Genomic DNA, 16,124 nt, shown 5'->3' with positions numbered 1-16,124 from the left:
GCATGGGCATGCCCAAATCAACAGTTTGTTTTTAAATTTGTGTAATTTTTGGTTTTTGTCTGTACATTTTCTTGTGCCTTCCCCAATCAACTGTTTCTTTTTTTCTCTTTTTTTTGTTGACAATTTTTAAGGTTATTTGCCCTTCGTATACTCATCAAATGTGTTTGTGAAGTATTAAAATAAAATAATAAAAAACTAACGAGAGCTGACTTTCCACGATACCTGCTCTTACCAGTTCCACTTCATTTTATTCAAAATGCGCCACAAGACATTTTATTTTCATTTCAGGACTGAAATGTGAGATCTGACCCACAGTCGCTTTCTCGAGTCGGGAGTATCTGGAGACCAGAGTACGGGGCGTGTCAAAAGCAAAATGGACGACGGGTCAAAAGCACGTTTCTATTGGTCGATGATTCGGCGAGTCACATATATTATCCAGTCAAAGGCATGATCCAAAGGCGTAGATGTATCACGATTGTTTTGACGTTTCTGAGACAGCATATCTGTTTTCGTTGCTGGTCCTGGAGGTGAATAAAAGGCGCGTATGCATATGTCGGTGCGAAAATTATGCGCTTTCTTTGTCTTTGTCTTTGTCTAAACTACGTCGCCAATCTAATATGCAGTAAAGTCATGTTTGGTGTTGTTGGAGAGCTAATATCATGAGCAGTTAGATGGTCTCATTCTATGTTGGGAATGTTGTCATTCAAAGTTTATGTGTTACATGAAAGTGAAATGCCAATCACTGAAATTTAGCTATTCAGCTGTTACACCTGAAATCGTGAAAATGGCAATTGTCTGCACCAAGTGCTTTGGGTGCGGTTTGGAATAAAATTATTATTATTCACAAATATGATTTTTACATTGCAAAATAAATAGTACTATTGTGCTAAACTTTATGCAACCCACGGAGATACAGTACATTAATTGGGAAAACATATGCCTGGATAGTTTTGTAAGATTAAAAAATGTTTTAATGGGGCAAAATATTTGCCATTATTATATGTATTTATTTATTCACCACCCCACCCCTTTTTATATCAAAAGTATTGATTTCAATACTTTTAAAGGCCTAGATTTTGCAAGTTTTAATTATAGGCTTATAGACAGTGCTTTGTATGGGTGAGTATCTTGGCATTTTTGTACATTGAAAACGTGTTTTTGTTGAGATATTTCATTATGTACTGTGTTTTCTATGAGTAACTGATAATAATAATAATAATAATGCATATAAATGTATGTACCATAATTAAATCTGGAGAGAGACATGTATACACATACATACAGTTGAGGCCAAAAGCTTACATACACCTAGGCTAAAGATATTCAAACTCAGTCTTTCATAACTCTGCACATTTCATGTTGCCATACATTTAGTTTGGCAAGTTAATTAAGGCATCTGCTTTGTTCACATCAGAGGTAATTTTAAAACAATCGATTAGAGACATATTTATTTCAGCTTTAATTCACTATATCAGAATTCCAGTGGGTCAAAAGTTTACATACACCTGGTTTAGTGTGTCTTTAAACAGTCTGGAAGATTTCAGAACTTGATGCAATTACTTTTTACCGTTCCTTTTGTCATAATTAGGAGTTAACTGGGAGTTAATTGGCACATGTGGCTGTATTTAAGGGCCTACTTTTAGAGCCACTGCCTTTTTGCCCATGATACGATGGGAAAATCAAAGCAACTCTGCCAAAAAATTGTGGACCTCCACAAGTCTGGTTCCTCCTTAGGAGCAATTTCCAAACAACTGAAGGTAACACGAACATCTGTACAAACAATTGTATACAAATATAAAAACCTTGGGACCACAGACACTGCAGAGTTAAAATTAACTCCCAGGGCTGAACAAACTATGGTCAGAAAGGTTCAACTGAACCCCAAGACAACAACAAAGGAACTGGTGAAGGAGTTGGCAGCATCAGGTACCAAAGTATCTACATCCACCATTAAGAGAATCCTATATTGCCATGGCCTGAAAGGCTGCTGTACAAGGAAGAAGCCCCTACTCCAAGGCCGGCATAAAAAATCCAGAATGAACTAGAAATACTGAAGCAAGACCTCAAGACATCAGCTAGAAAGTTAAAACTTGGTCAGAACTTGGTCTTCCAGCAGGACAATGATACTAAGCATACCTCCAAAGTTGTAACAAAATGGCTTAAAGACAACAAAGTGAAAGTATTGGAGTGGCCATCACAAAGCCCTGATCTGAATCCCATAGAAAATTTGTGGAATGCACTGAAAAAGCGTGTCCGAGCAAGGAGGCCCACAAACCTGACTGAGTTACACCAGTTCTGGCAGGGGGAATGAGCAAAGATTCTGGCAAAGTATTGTGAGAAGCCTGTGGAAGCTTACCCCAAGTGTTTGATTCAAGTTAAGCAATTAAAAGGCAATGCCACCAAATACTAACAAAGTGTATGTAAACTTTTGACCCACTGAAAATCTGATATAGTACATACAAGCTGAAATAAATGTCTCTTAGCTATTATTTTGAAATTACCTCTTATGGAAATAAAGTAGATACCCTAATTGACATAACACAGGAGATGCATGGTAACATGAAATGTGTGGAGTTGTGAAAAATTGAGTTTGAATGTCTTTAGCCGAGGTGCATGTGAACTTTTGGCCTCAACTGTAGCCTACAAGTCAAACTGTATACTAGAACTGTTAGTTGGAGTTTGGGTTGCTTACAGCAGTAGCTTAGGTGGTTGAATTTCATGATTGGAGGCGACAAAGACAGTGATAACATTGTCGTAAATATTGTTTCCCCCCATTATTACCCCATAACGTGGCAGTTTTTCTTTGGAATCCTGTAGAGTAGTAACCCTTCCTCGACTCAGTGCACACACTGACGCCGTAAACAAATAAGGTTCCGTTTCTTAAATTATTTGTACATGTCCGGTTTGTGGTCCCGACCAGATAATAGAATGAGTAATTGATTGAATAAATTTGTAGTTTGTAATGAATTTGCTTGTCTGCGACTCCCTGATCTGACATCGGTTTCAAGGGGGTTTCCACCAAGTTGTTTGCGGTTTCCAGAGGATTCCCCCTGGCTAACGTGGATGACAGACAACAGGAGCAGAGTTAACACCATCCTACAGCCATCCTGCTTGTCTCTTAGGAGTGATGATTCATATCGGCGTGTAAGCGCACACACATTACAGCATTCCTGCTCTGAACATGGACTCAGGCTGGTTGATCTGAATGTACAGAGTAAACAGGCACATGCTGACTTGTGCATCTCATCTCATGTACAAAATCTATGCTCAAATGGTTTTAAGGCCACATCTGAAGGGTTTATCTATGCTTCCTGTACTTTCGGGGTCGCTCGGTGCTGTGTGGTCTTCACTCATAAACCAGTTGGATTTCATTCATATTTTAATAATCTGACTTTTTATCCTAGGAGCAGGCATATCATAAGCTGCCCAGAAACCTGATGCTAAAGGCATTGTTCAGTTCTGTTGTGCAGAGTGACCGCACATGACCATTGTAACACCCACAATTATAATATGGAGCTTATTTTCATATACACAATTTCTAGATGATCTTATTCAGATTCCTTCTCACATATAGCAAGTCATCTAGCACACTTGCAAAGTGAGACACGCTGATCATGGAGGAAAATCATGAAACTCCACAACAGAGCCCATAACAATGCCTCTACATGCACAAGATGTCCTCCAGTGTGGAGAGTATGTATAATGTTCTTAAAATGTTTTCAGAAATCGCATGGGACTTTCTAAAATGGCCTTAACTTGATGCACTTAAAACTAGTTTTTCCTATACATATAAAGGTTATAGATAAATACTTGTGACCTTTGTGACAGAAATTACTTGCACGTATATTATATGAAATACAGTGGATTTCCTATAAGCCATCTCTACTGAACTTGACTTGACTTTATTGTCCCTGTAGAGAAATGTGGATTGCAGCACTGTGTTATGTTAAAGGGCATCACAGACGCAGACAATAGAAAGTTAGAAACATTGCAAACGTCACAGTAGTAGTAGCACAGGAGTATACAATATGGAGGGATGCTACACAGGCAGCCCAATGTGACACAGACAGCTGGAGCAGCCAGATCAGCTGGTATTAGGCGTGGCTGGTGCCTGATGGCTCTCTGGTGTCTGAGTGAGTTCGTTTTATTTTTGAAAGTAGAAATGTATAACTTGACATAACTGCGAGACAATATTTTACAGTAAGATAAGATTGCTATTAAGCTCCTTGAACCAATTCATATGCAGATGAAGACATTTTATTGCAAAAGCAACTGTCAAGCTGAGAAACATTAGCCATAATCTGAATGCTGACTTCAGTGACTATTGAGCATGTGGCTCCTTCTAGTGGTGGGTTCTTTAATAGGTTTTATGAAAGGTTGTCAGGTTTTGAATGCCTTCACTATTATTATTAGTTGAATTGAGTGTATATTTTCCAGAAAAAATGAGCTCAATTAGATTACACAACTCAAATGGGTGCCACCGATAGACCGTATAATAAGACCAGGTTAAAACCTAGTATATTGCTGGACCAAAACCGGCCGACGTCACAGACATGCGCGGTGTAACTTTATCACTCAGTCAGTCACAGACAGTCAGGTTTTGAATGCCTTCACATTATGGTAGGCCTACCATCAAATGTATATCACGTTAAATGTCATTAAAACAAATTATTTTTAAGATTATTACTACTATTATTATTATTAGTAGTAGTAGTAATAACAACTTCAGAAAAAAGTTGAATTGAGTGTATATTTTCCAGAAAAAATGAGCTCAATTAGATTACACATAATGGACCGAATCGGCCGATGTCACAGACATGGGCGGTGTAACTTTATCACTCACTCAGTCAGTCAGTCACAGACATTCGTGTTTGTTGGGCTGGCCCCGCTGTTGCAGTCCGGCCTAAAATAGGTCCGTTCTAAAGGCACCCCGAGGAAGCCGTGAGTCTCTGTAATTGTTGGTAGAGAGATCCAATCAAATCCCCGTTCGCTACCAAGAATCTACCAATGAATTGAAGGGGATAGCCAATCAGAGCGCGTATGTCTACCAAGACCAATCGCTTGCTCGAGTCTCTCGGGCTGAGAGACGCGCAAATATTGAATGAGGTAAATCGCTGTTTTATTTTCCTGCGTCGGTAGGTAAAGATAACCGCAAATTTAACTGAATCATAACTGGGAAAAAGTTACGACAAGCTATGGATAAGTATGGTAACGTTACCAAATGTAAAGAAATATTAATTTTTACAGTGTTACCTTAGTTCAGTCAGCTTCAAACAAGGTAGCCAAGTAACGTTCACCGGTTTAAATTACAGTAGACGATCTAATCTTCTAAGGAACTGTTCTTAATTAAAATCAGGCGCAACAAGGTAAATATATATTTTTAACCTTTAAGTGGATTTTCTCTGGCATTATAAATAGCTTGTTTTATATGAGTTTAATATTAATATTCAGCAGTTTTTATGCCTTTAATTTATCTGAATGATCCTTTGTAACTAGCTATCTGGATTGAACTCTGGCCATTTTCTGTCATTTATAGCTAATCAAATAACCTTGCTCACACTGTAAGAAAATAAAATTTCCTAGAAATAACCTATAGCTAGCTACATTTTTATTTTTCTTTCTTCATTGGGATGACAGGTATGCCATCCCGCCACGTTACACCTTGGCGGGGCGGCATGCCCCATACCTATACAGCACCGACAGTTTGGCACTTTTCAGGGTTCCCCACAAATATAACCACAACAGCCATAAACACTCAGCCCTTAAAAACATTAATTTCTGTACATTCTGACCCCATTTCAACAGACAGAATTCGTAAACAACTTCACACGTCCACACAATAAAGCCCCAAACTAAGGGGATTCGCGTTTTCTCCTTCTTCTCCTCCTCCTGCTTCCTGCCACCTAGCCTACAAACAAAATGTCTCCCCATTGGACATTTTACCAACACCAGCCAATCCTTCACCTACACAATCCAATCAAAATCTCAAATACACACGCAAAATAGACATATCTTTTTACTCTAAAACATTTCCAATCTCAGCAGTGAGTTCCTTTGGCTGAGTGGTCAATGTGATGGTCTATGGATCGCAGGGTCTCTGGTTCAAGCCCCACTGGGGGCTTTCTTTTTTTGCTCACTAATATTTGCCTATTACTTATCAACGATTGCTTTTGCACCACATCTACCGAATGTATACACTGCATTATGATGTACCATCTGCACGTTTGCTTAACCGGCTACAATATCTTATGTAAAACCACGGACAAGTTTGACAAAAAAATTTCACGCATTGAACAGCTATGTCATGGTGGCGCACTGCCAAAGTTACAGAGTATAAAGGCTGGAACACAACCAGAGAATCAGTTAGAGGGGAGGACACCAAAATCAGATGCCCTCCTTATCTCTAGATTGCAGTGTTTGAAACCGTGCCTGTTTGCACACAGTTACACAGAGAGAATAAGACCACAGTGCTGTTTGTACACAGTTACACAGGGAGAATAAGGACACAGTGTTGTTTGTACAGTAGCACAGAGAGGACGGACTAAACAGTGCAGGTATACACATTTTATTGATGTCTGGGGTTGCGCTGTGTTATAGTGTGTGCTGCACGCACACCCAGTGCTGTCAGAAAAAAGAGGCCAATCAATCCTCCGGCCACTGATAGCATGATCTGGGCTCCAGGCCCTGCACGGAGTGAGAAAAGCAACCAATCACACAACACATTCTAATCCACTCTACTACAATCACACAGCACATTCTAATCCACTCTACTACAATCACACAGCACATTCTAATCCACTCTACTACAATCACACAACACATTCTGATCCATTCTACTACAATCACACAACACATTCTAATTCAGTCTAGCACAGTCTAAACAACAGTCAGTCACACAACACATTCTAATTCAGTCTAGCTCAGTCTAAACAACAATCAATCACAACACAGAATCTACCACCTCACACACTGATGCATACACACACGTACACTCATGCACTCTCACACACACACATACATTCTCACAAACACTCTCTCACACACACTCACACACACACACATACATTCTCACAAACACACACACACACACACACTCTCTCTCACACACACACACTCACTCTCACACACACACAGCAGTATACTCCATTTGTCAATAGCATTCCACTCACAGTTTGTCAGTTTCCTCTTTGCTGCAGAGATGGGTCCTGCTGAAAGAATAGCTGTGAGTTTGTCCGGTAGATCTCTTCTCACCTTTTGGTTTTGCCTGGGAGAGCAGTTCTGTACAGATACATACAGGGGGAATGTTTAACCAACATGTGAATAAACGTGTAGGATGATTGCTGAAATATTCTCCACATTCTCTAACATTCAAGATCTGTAAACCTTGTGCTAACGGAAGATTTAATATATAAATTATGCAGCACGCAGAAAGTAGAAGTGGAGGAACTAGTGTGAGGTGGGTTTGGTCCCATTCTTCAGAAAAGAGCCTATGAGAACTCACTGAGAAAACTAGATAAAGTGAAAGGACTGAACTGCGTGCATCAGAAAAACAGTGAGCAATATAAATATCTAGATAATAAAAATAAATATTGAACTGAGAAGAATGACTGAAAAATACCTGTTATTTGGCCACCACATATTCACACTCAAAACGGTTGGCTTATGCAATGATGATGGTTTTAGTGTGAACATGTATTATATGGTCTTTTTAAATTGCGGTCTATCCATTCATGTATTGACTGTTTATCAATGATAGTAACATTACATGACATCACATTTATTTGGCAGATGCTTTCATCCAAAGCAACGTTCAATAAGTGCATACCCAAGGTTTTATTAATATTGTGTAATGTAAACACATGCGTGGTCAGTAAAGGGGTGTGTCCTGACAGATTGGGGCTCAGATGAGGCCTGTCACATCCCTGGCAGTGAACGCAGGAAGCTCTCAGGCCAGGCTGCTGGCTGACCGGTCTCAAACACACCCATCGTTATCAGCCCTCTTACTCAAAGCCCAGCCTGAGGATGAGGCGGCTGGGTCCCTCTTACTCAAAGCCCAGCCTGAGGATGAGGCGGCTGGGTCCCTCTTACTCAAAGCCCAGCCTGAGGATGAGGCGGCTGGGTCCCTCTTACTCAAAGCCCAGCCTGAGGATGAGGCGGCTGGGTCCCTCTTACTCAAAGCCCAGCCTGAGGACGAGGCGGCTGGGTCCCTCTTACTCAAAGCCCAGCCTGAGGACGAGGCGGCTGGGTCCCTCTTACTCAAAGCCCAGCCTGAGGATGAGGTGGCTGGGTCCCTCTTACTCAAAGCCCAGCCTGAGGATGAGGCGGCTGGGTCCCTCTTACTCAAAGCCCAGCCTGGGTTCCCTGGCGGGAATATACCAAGGTGCAGTTGGTGGCAGCAGGGAGTTACCATTGTGTACAGATTGCAGTGGTGGGGAGTTACCATTGTGTACAGTTTGCAGTGGTGGGGAGTTACCATTGTGTACAGATTGCAGTGGTGGGGAGTTACCATTGTGTGCAGTTTGCAGTGGTGAGGAGTTATCATTGTGTACAGATTGCAGTGGTGGGGAGTTACCATTGTGTGCTGTTTGCAGTGGTGAGGAGTTACCATTGTGTACAGATTGCAGTGGTGGGGAGTTACCATTGTGCAGTTCTCATCTTGGCTGCATATTCTGCTCAGGCAGTGAAGGTAGATGTGGGAGTGGTCAGACATGGTGAACATCTGAATGGAGAACCTCTTCCTTTGAGGGGAACTGCTCCGGAGGTACCAGCGGAAGGTTCTGTCGTTTGGGCAGCTGAAAGGATAATGGGCTGTGTGCCTAATTAAAGCCTTTCACACATATCCAAGCGTCCTGTATTACTGTCATTTACCTCCACCCCCTTTTGAACAAAATCCCCCATCACACTCATTGAAATTTATTAGGAGCACAACGCACATACTCTAATGACAATATAGCTTCAAAGAACAATTAACAGGGGCCAAGAGCCAGTAGCCTAATTAAAGCTAGCAGTCTTTCTACATACGACGACAAAATATTTAGAATATGGCCCAATGTGTGAATACCAGCCAAAACGTGAGGCTATCATGTTCATTAGCACTCTGGCACCACCTTCAGAGTCTGGGGTTAAAACACTATTGTTTGTGAAGCAGAATTTCATTTTGAGGATTGTATCAGTTATGGTGCACCTATGAGATCAATTTACGTAATCTTCTGTATATTGTTTCTCGGATCATAGATTCATGTTTCATGAATATAGGCCTAATGTCTGGGTGGTATTATAATGCAATAATAAGAGCAATACTACTAAGGTAATTAGTGTTTCCCATACGACCTTCAGTTTAATACGTTGTGTAGGATTATGCATACCACATTTTGCTCTGAAGTGTATCTTTTATCATTTCATATTTGGAGCATTCTAGCATGACCATATATTTGGATTGGGCCAACTCTGGTTTAGGGCTAGAGTCATGATGTAGGCGCCAATGTAAATTCTGTGTTTCATCACAGAAAGTCACACCATTTGGCAGGTTCATACCATGCCATGGCTTTTTTCCCCACACTGCAAGTTTATACATTTTTATAAGTTATTCAAGACCATATGCACAACATGTTGTATACCAAACCTTCAATATGAAATATTGTGCAGACCCAAATAGCCTCTAGGTCAAACAGGATAGGATTGTTTAACACTTTGATTGTTTAATGTTTTTTTTATGGGGAGACATAGCTCAGGAGGTAGGAGCGTTTGTCTGGCAGTCGGAGGGTTGCCGGTTCGATCCCCCGCCCTGGGTGTGTCGAAGTGTCCCTGAGCCGGACACCTAACCCCTAATTGCTCCCAACGAGCAAGTCGGATAATAAGCCATCTACCGTCACCCTAATAAGCCATCTACCGTCGCTCTAATAAGCCATTTACCGTCACCCTAATAAGCCATCTACCGTCACCCTAATAAGCCATCTACCGTCACCCTAATAAGCCATCTACCGTCACCCTAATGAGCCATCTACCGTCACCCTAACGAGCCATCTACCGTCACCCTAATGAGCCATCTACCGTCACCCTAATGAGCCATCTACCGTCACCCTAATGAGCCATCTACCGTCACCCTAATGAGCCATCTACCGTCACCCTAATGAGCCATCTACCGTCACCCTAATGAGCCATCTACCGTCACCCTAATGAGCCATCTACCGTCACCCTAATGAGCCATCTACCGTCACCCTAATGAGCCATCTACCACTGTGAAAAGTTTATTAAAAGGCAAAAATTCCCAAACACAAAAAGAGAAATAATAAAACCATAAATTGCTACCAAAATATAATATGAAGAATAAAAATGACATTTTTTAAAATACAAAAGCCATTAAATTACCCAGGTTCCTGTTTTTGGTATAAAGAGTGCAATCCTAATGTTATCTGTAATAGGGCTATTCAACTGGCAGCCTGGGCATCAAATGCAACCTACCACTGATGCACTCTTGGGCCTCCAAAATAAAGCCTTTTTATAAGGCATCTACTGTTATCACACATGTACAATAAAAACTTATTCATACACTGTTTTAAAAGTACATGTTAATGAGACAAATACTACACTCATGTACATGTCAGCAGAACTTGAGGCACTGGAAACAAATTAATTATGATTACAATGAGGCAGCATCAACCCAACAATCGAATTACAGACAAAACGTAAAGGAAAAGACAGAACTCACCCCCTCACCCCTCAGGAGCAGAGAACTCACCACCCTGAGGAACAGATAAATAATCCCCACCCCCCTCAGGAACACAGAACTCAACCCCACCCCCACACCCCCCCCCCCTCCTCCGCCCTCAATATGAGAGAACTCACCCCCCCTTCAGGAAAAAAGCCTTCTTCTCCTCTTGTGGGTCTGCGGTCTGTGTGGCCCAGCAGGACTCCAGCTGTAGGCTCATGTTGTAGGCCAGGCTGTTCTCACAGTGCAGGGTCACCTGGATGTACAGCTGCTCTGCAGAAGGGAGCTCCACAGGGCCAGTGTAGTTGTATGCGTAAGATGAGTCACTGTACAAGGCCATGCTGATCTCCAGGAGGCGGGACGAATTCACCTGCACCACACTGTGAGAGGTAACCCTGCAGAGGAGCAGAGCAGAACACACAGCAAACACATCATCCGTGTCCACATCCACTAGATTTCCTAGAAAAGCACATTTGTTTTTTTTTTAAATAGCAATGTGCTAAAAAATAAACCACAGTACCAGCACATGAAATGTATGACCAACAATGTGTGATGGAATAACAGACAAACAAACAGGCTGGATTATGACACACCAATAAAGAACCGCACATGCCATTAGATTAGCCTTAGTGCTAACAAAGACTAAGGTATTTTCATTGAGCCCAGGCTCTGTTACAGTTGTACATGCATAACTACTGAAAATGCTAGTTTGAGGCTTAATGTCCTTCATGCTACTGCCGTGGATGCTGATTGGATGGCTGAATGAGAGAGGGGTGTGTTTCTCACCAGTCCAGACCAGGCTTCATGCGGGCTGTGCTGGTCTGGAGCAGCGGGTAGGCACAGGTCCACAGCACCTTCAGGTCCCTCCGTGTGATGGATCTCCCGCTGCTGAGCGTCACAGTCAGCGCGTTCCTCAACTCCACATGCGTCCTGTTAATCTAAATGAGCAGAAAGCGTGTTACACACCCAAGGCATTACACACTCATAATACCCAGTGTGATGTGTTACATACCCAAGGCATTACACACTCATAATACCCAGTGTGATGTGTTACACACCCAAGTCATTACACACTCATAATACCCAGTGTGATGTGTTACACACTGCTAAGCTGGAAAGGTACTCAGTGAGGACCTTGGGACAAGTAAAGGTAGTGAGGGGTGCTGAATGAGAGATGGGACAGGTAGAGGTAGTGAGGGGTGCTGAATGGAGAGATGGGACAGGTAGAGGTAGTGAGGGGTGCTGAATGGAGCGATGGGACAGGTAGAGGTAGTGAGGGGTGCTGAATGGAGAGATGGGACAGGTAGAGGTAGTGAGGGGTGCTGAATGGAGAGATGGGACAGGTAGAGGTAGTGAGGGGTGCTGAATGGAGAGATGGGACAGGTAGAGATAGTGAGGGGTGCTGAATGGAGAGATGGGACAGGTAGAGGTAGTGAGGGGTGCTGAATGGAGAGATGGGACAGGTAGAGGTAGTGAGGGGTGCTGAATGGAGAGATGGGACAGGTAGAGTAGTGAGGGGTGCTGAATGGAGAGATGGGACAGGTAGAGGTAGTGAGGGGTGCTGAATGGAGAGATGGGACAGGTAGAGGTAGTGAGGGGTGCTGAATGGAGAGATGGGACAGGTAGAGGTAGTGAGGGGTGCTGAATGAGAGATGGGACAGGTAGAGGTAGTGAGGGGTGCTGAATGGAGAGGTCTGCTAGAGTAAAGGGTGTTATCATTGTCTGAAGGGAGGAAGAAGCAGTAGCACTTGCAGCTTGCTATGCCAGGTTTAGTGAATCAGTTTTGTGATGGTGTGCATTCCCAGAATGCACCAGCTGTGTACATGACCTGGATCTGGTGCCGGTACTCACAAGCGTTTGGCCTCCACACTGGGAGGGGGCGCCAGTTATCCTGTAATAATAAAACTTGTCCGTCTCGTTGATGGAGCAGCGACCATCATTGAGGACAACAGTCACATTCCCGCCAAAGTAGTGGATGAGGAAAGGCTTGGAGATGCCCCCAGATACATGGTCCTTCAGGCATAGCGTGAACATCCCCTTCTCTGTTAAGACATGATGTTCTTTAGTGGCATTATGTAGACAGTTTTGATTAGCCTTTGGTTCATTACTTACAAAAGTGCATGAAATGCTAGGCTATGCCAATGCTGCCATTTTACAAGTAATACAGAAACAGACACAGCAAACTGCAGCAAACCACATAGGGTGTGTGCATGTGTGTAAGAGCAGCAGGCGTGTGTGTGTGTGTGTGCGTGTGTGCGCATGTGCATGTGCGTGTGTGTGTGTAAGAGCAGCATTATAGTCTCTCACACACCATTATACTCTGTATGAGAGTATAATGATGTGTGTGTGTGTGTGTGTGAGTTTGTGCGTGTGTGTGAGTTTGTGTGTGTGTGAGTATGTGGGTGTGTGTGTGTGTGTGTGTGTGTGTGTGTAAGAGCAGCATTATAGTCTCTCACACACACCATTATACTCTGTATGAGAGTATAATGGTGTGAGCTTGTGTGTGTGTGTGTGAGCTTGTGTGCGCGTATGCGTTTGTGTGCGTGTGTGTGTGTGTGTGTGTGTGTGCGTGTATACCGTGGCAGGCAGGGCTGAGGATGGGGCTCAGGCTGTAGTACCCCGGCTCACACACGCAGGTGAATGAGTCCAGGGTGTTGATGCAGACGGAGTTGGAGCTGCACTTGTTCAGGGCGGGGGAGTCACACTCATCTGGGTCTGTGGGTTACACAGTATACTGTCAGTCACACAGAGAACACAAGTACGCAGTATACTGCTGCTCCACTCAGTCACACAGGGAACACAAGTACACTGCTGCTTAGGGGTGGGCGATATGGCAAAAATATCATATCACAATGTTTTTCAGGAATGATCACGATCCACGATATGATCACGATTCTTTTTCATGTTGGTTTTTAAGACTATTTTGCAAGTTAATGAACAGTGCAATCAAACTAATATCCCTATTTAAGAAAATATTGCCCTTCAAGGAAACAAAACCTAAGGGCAGAGCAACTGATAGAATGTGTACTTTCACTGCAGCCCGATACTCCCGATCTCACTGGAAAGGCAGATCGTGGAGACATTTTAATCGTTCACAATCTAGTATCGTCATACCGTCCACCCCTACTGCTGCTCCACTCAGTCACACAGAGAACACAGTATGTGAATGCTGGGCGTTGCTATAGCCTCTGGACACCAGACTCACTGTCATGAGGTGAGAGAAGACCTCGTCTCCCACAGTTTTTACTGAGCCTGGGATACCCTGCATTCCCCTCAATGTGGCAATGACTCCCTCCTCAGGAGAAACCAGTTGAGCCTCCTCAGCATGACTGGATTGTTATATGGCAGCAGTGTTTAGGAGTTCCTCACCATTATATAGAAGAAGATGATATACTTTATTGAACCCCATGGGGTAATTTGTCCTCTGCATTTGACCCATCCTTAGTTACCTAGGATCAGTGGGCAGCTGCCCCTCTGTGCTGTGCCTGGGGACCAACTCCAGTTCTGAGGCCTTGGTCAAGGGCACCTGCAGGAGCGCACCTAACATGCATGTCTTTGAGTGTGGGAGGAAACCGGAGTACCCGGAGTAAACCCACGCGAACACGGGGAGAACATGCAAACTCCGCACAGAAAGACCCCAACCCGAGATTCAAACCCACGACCTTCCTGCTGTGAGGCGACAGCGCTAACCACTTGCTGTGAGGCGACAGTGCTAACCACTATGCCACCGTGCCCGCCCTACAACAATGTTGCATCGCATGAGCTGTCTGTCTATCTGTCCATCTGTCTCTCATTTACATTTCAGGCATTTCACAGACACTCTACAACCTTGAACCAACAGCCTTGGAGCAAAATGTTATACTGCACTGCCACCAACACTTACACACACACATGCACAAACACACACACAAATGCATGTATGCATGAATGCGCACAAGCATGCATGCACGAACATGTGCACACGTGCATGCACGAACACGCGCGCGCACACACACACACACACACACACACACACACATGCACAGTCTCAAGGGTTTTACTTCACTGGGAACAGAACAGCCAATATTCCTCTCTCAGCTACCCATCACACACAAATCCCCCAGCATGTCTCGCACCTACCGTCCCAGTAGATGCTGTCGTCTGTGACGGTGATGTGGGCGTGGCCGAGAGAGATAATATGCTGCAGCTGCTCCTCAGGGCGGAGGATCACTACCCCATCAAAGCTTTCAAAAGTGATCTTGGTTTTTGTTTTCCTCTCGCTGTCTTCAAACGAGATCAGCTGCACCTCCGCTTTTGGCCAGAACTTACTCAGTAAGTTCTGCAGCTGGTAAAAAGGAAATGGAAACCAAAAAGAAAATTGTAAAGCTGGTCCATCGTGCACAGTTGGCACAGGCTGACTGCAGGTGCCCAGGTGACTAACAGAGGCCTGTCCCAAGTGAAGAAGTGAGAGGAGGATAGTCTCGCTCGTACAAACCACAGCAGGGGTGCACAAGGGCCCGTCCATTTCAGGATTTTAGGCAAACTTTAGCCTGATCAAATCTTAATCTGAGATTTGTAAAAACACCAGCAGTGATTATCAAAAGTGACTGTTTTCAATTTTGTTGAAGGTGATAAAAGTTCAACTAAAATAATGCTGTGAAAACATGTACTACAAAACGCTATAAACAGAACGGTGCGATAAGCGGCAATGACTGCTAGGACCCGGGAACAGGACCCACCTTGCTTTTAATAATGCCCTCCAGCAGGACTCGAGCTTCTGCCCTCGGATCCTCCAGCGATGGCGGCATTGTCCATGGCACAACAAGGAACATTTCATGGCTGGGGAGGTGAACCTGCAGTCCTACAGTTGGGGGGTTAGGGGCACAAACACTGATGTAAAAATGTGTCTGAATGAAAGCTTTCTGCAACCAGCCCATGTTACCAGCCTTCAGGACACAGACCTACCGTGGGCCTGACCAGAGGCCGTGGTTATGAATAAATGTCAAATCTTTGCACCTGTGCATGCAACCACATACGCAAGCCTTTAATAAGATAATTCAGGCCAACTTCAAAACAAAGAGGCGGTCTGTCAGTACCAGCCTGCTTTAACACTGACTGAGGAGGTCTGTCAGTACCAGCCTGCTTTAACACTGACCGAGTCAGTACCAGCCTGCTTTAACACTGACCGAGTCAGAACCAGCCTGCTTTAACACTGACCGAGGCGATCTGTTGTTTGGTCTGCAGAGTCAACAACTCTGGGTAGCAGGATGTCTCCAGGGGCATCGTTGGGGGCACTGCCAGGGACTTCCTCTGGGATGAAGTAGAGCACAGCTGGAGCTCCACGCTCGCCACCCTCGCACTCTGGCACCACCTCCAGGTCATACGGGGAGCCAGGCCTCAGGCCCGGCAGAGGCAGGGGGGGGCCTGCCAGCCTCCC

At 43.9% G+C, this 16,124-nt stretch overlaps 2 protein-coding genes across 2 annotated transcripts in view; both read right to left on the bottom strand.

Annotated features, from left to right (window-relative positions):
• Positions 1-16,124, bottom strand: part of LOC118218891 — a 217,111-nt gene that overhangs the window by 185,740 nt on the left and 15,247 nt on the right. The gene's annotated exons all lie outside the window — the stretch shown is intronic.
• LOC118218937 (pancreatic secretory granule membrane major glycoprotein GP2-like) lies at positions 6,550-14,929 on the bottom strand. The gene is made up of 7 exons (XM_035401712.1): positions 14,828-14,929; positions 13,286-13,423; positions 11,495-11,646; positions 10,846-11,103; positions 8,606-8,792; positions 7,170-7,278; positions 6,550-6,684 (listed from the first exon to the last, which is right to left on the bottom strand). The coding sequence occupies exons 3-7, from the start codon at positions 11,512-11,514 to the stop codon at positions 6,566-6,568; spliced, it is 693 nt and encodes a 230-aa protein (XP_035257603.1). The 5' UTR covers positions 11,515-11,646; positions 13,286-13,423; positions 14,828-14,929; the 3' UTR covers positions 6,550-6,565.

The sequence above is a fragment of the Anguilla anguilla genome, chromosome 19, assembly GCF_013347855.1.
Source record: "Anguilla anguilla isolate fAngAng1 chromosome 19, fAngAng1.pri, whole genome shotgun sequence".
NCBI lineage: Eukaryota > Metazoa > Chordata > Actinopteri > Anguilliformes > Anguillidae > Anguilla > Anguilla anguilla.
Note: the sequence above shows the minus strand (reverse complement) of the source record. Positions and strands in the feature narration are given on the sequence as shown.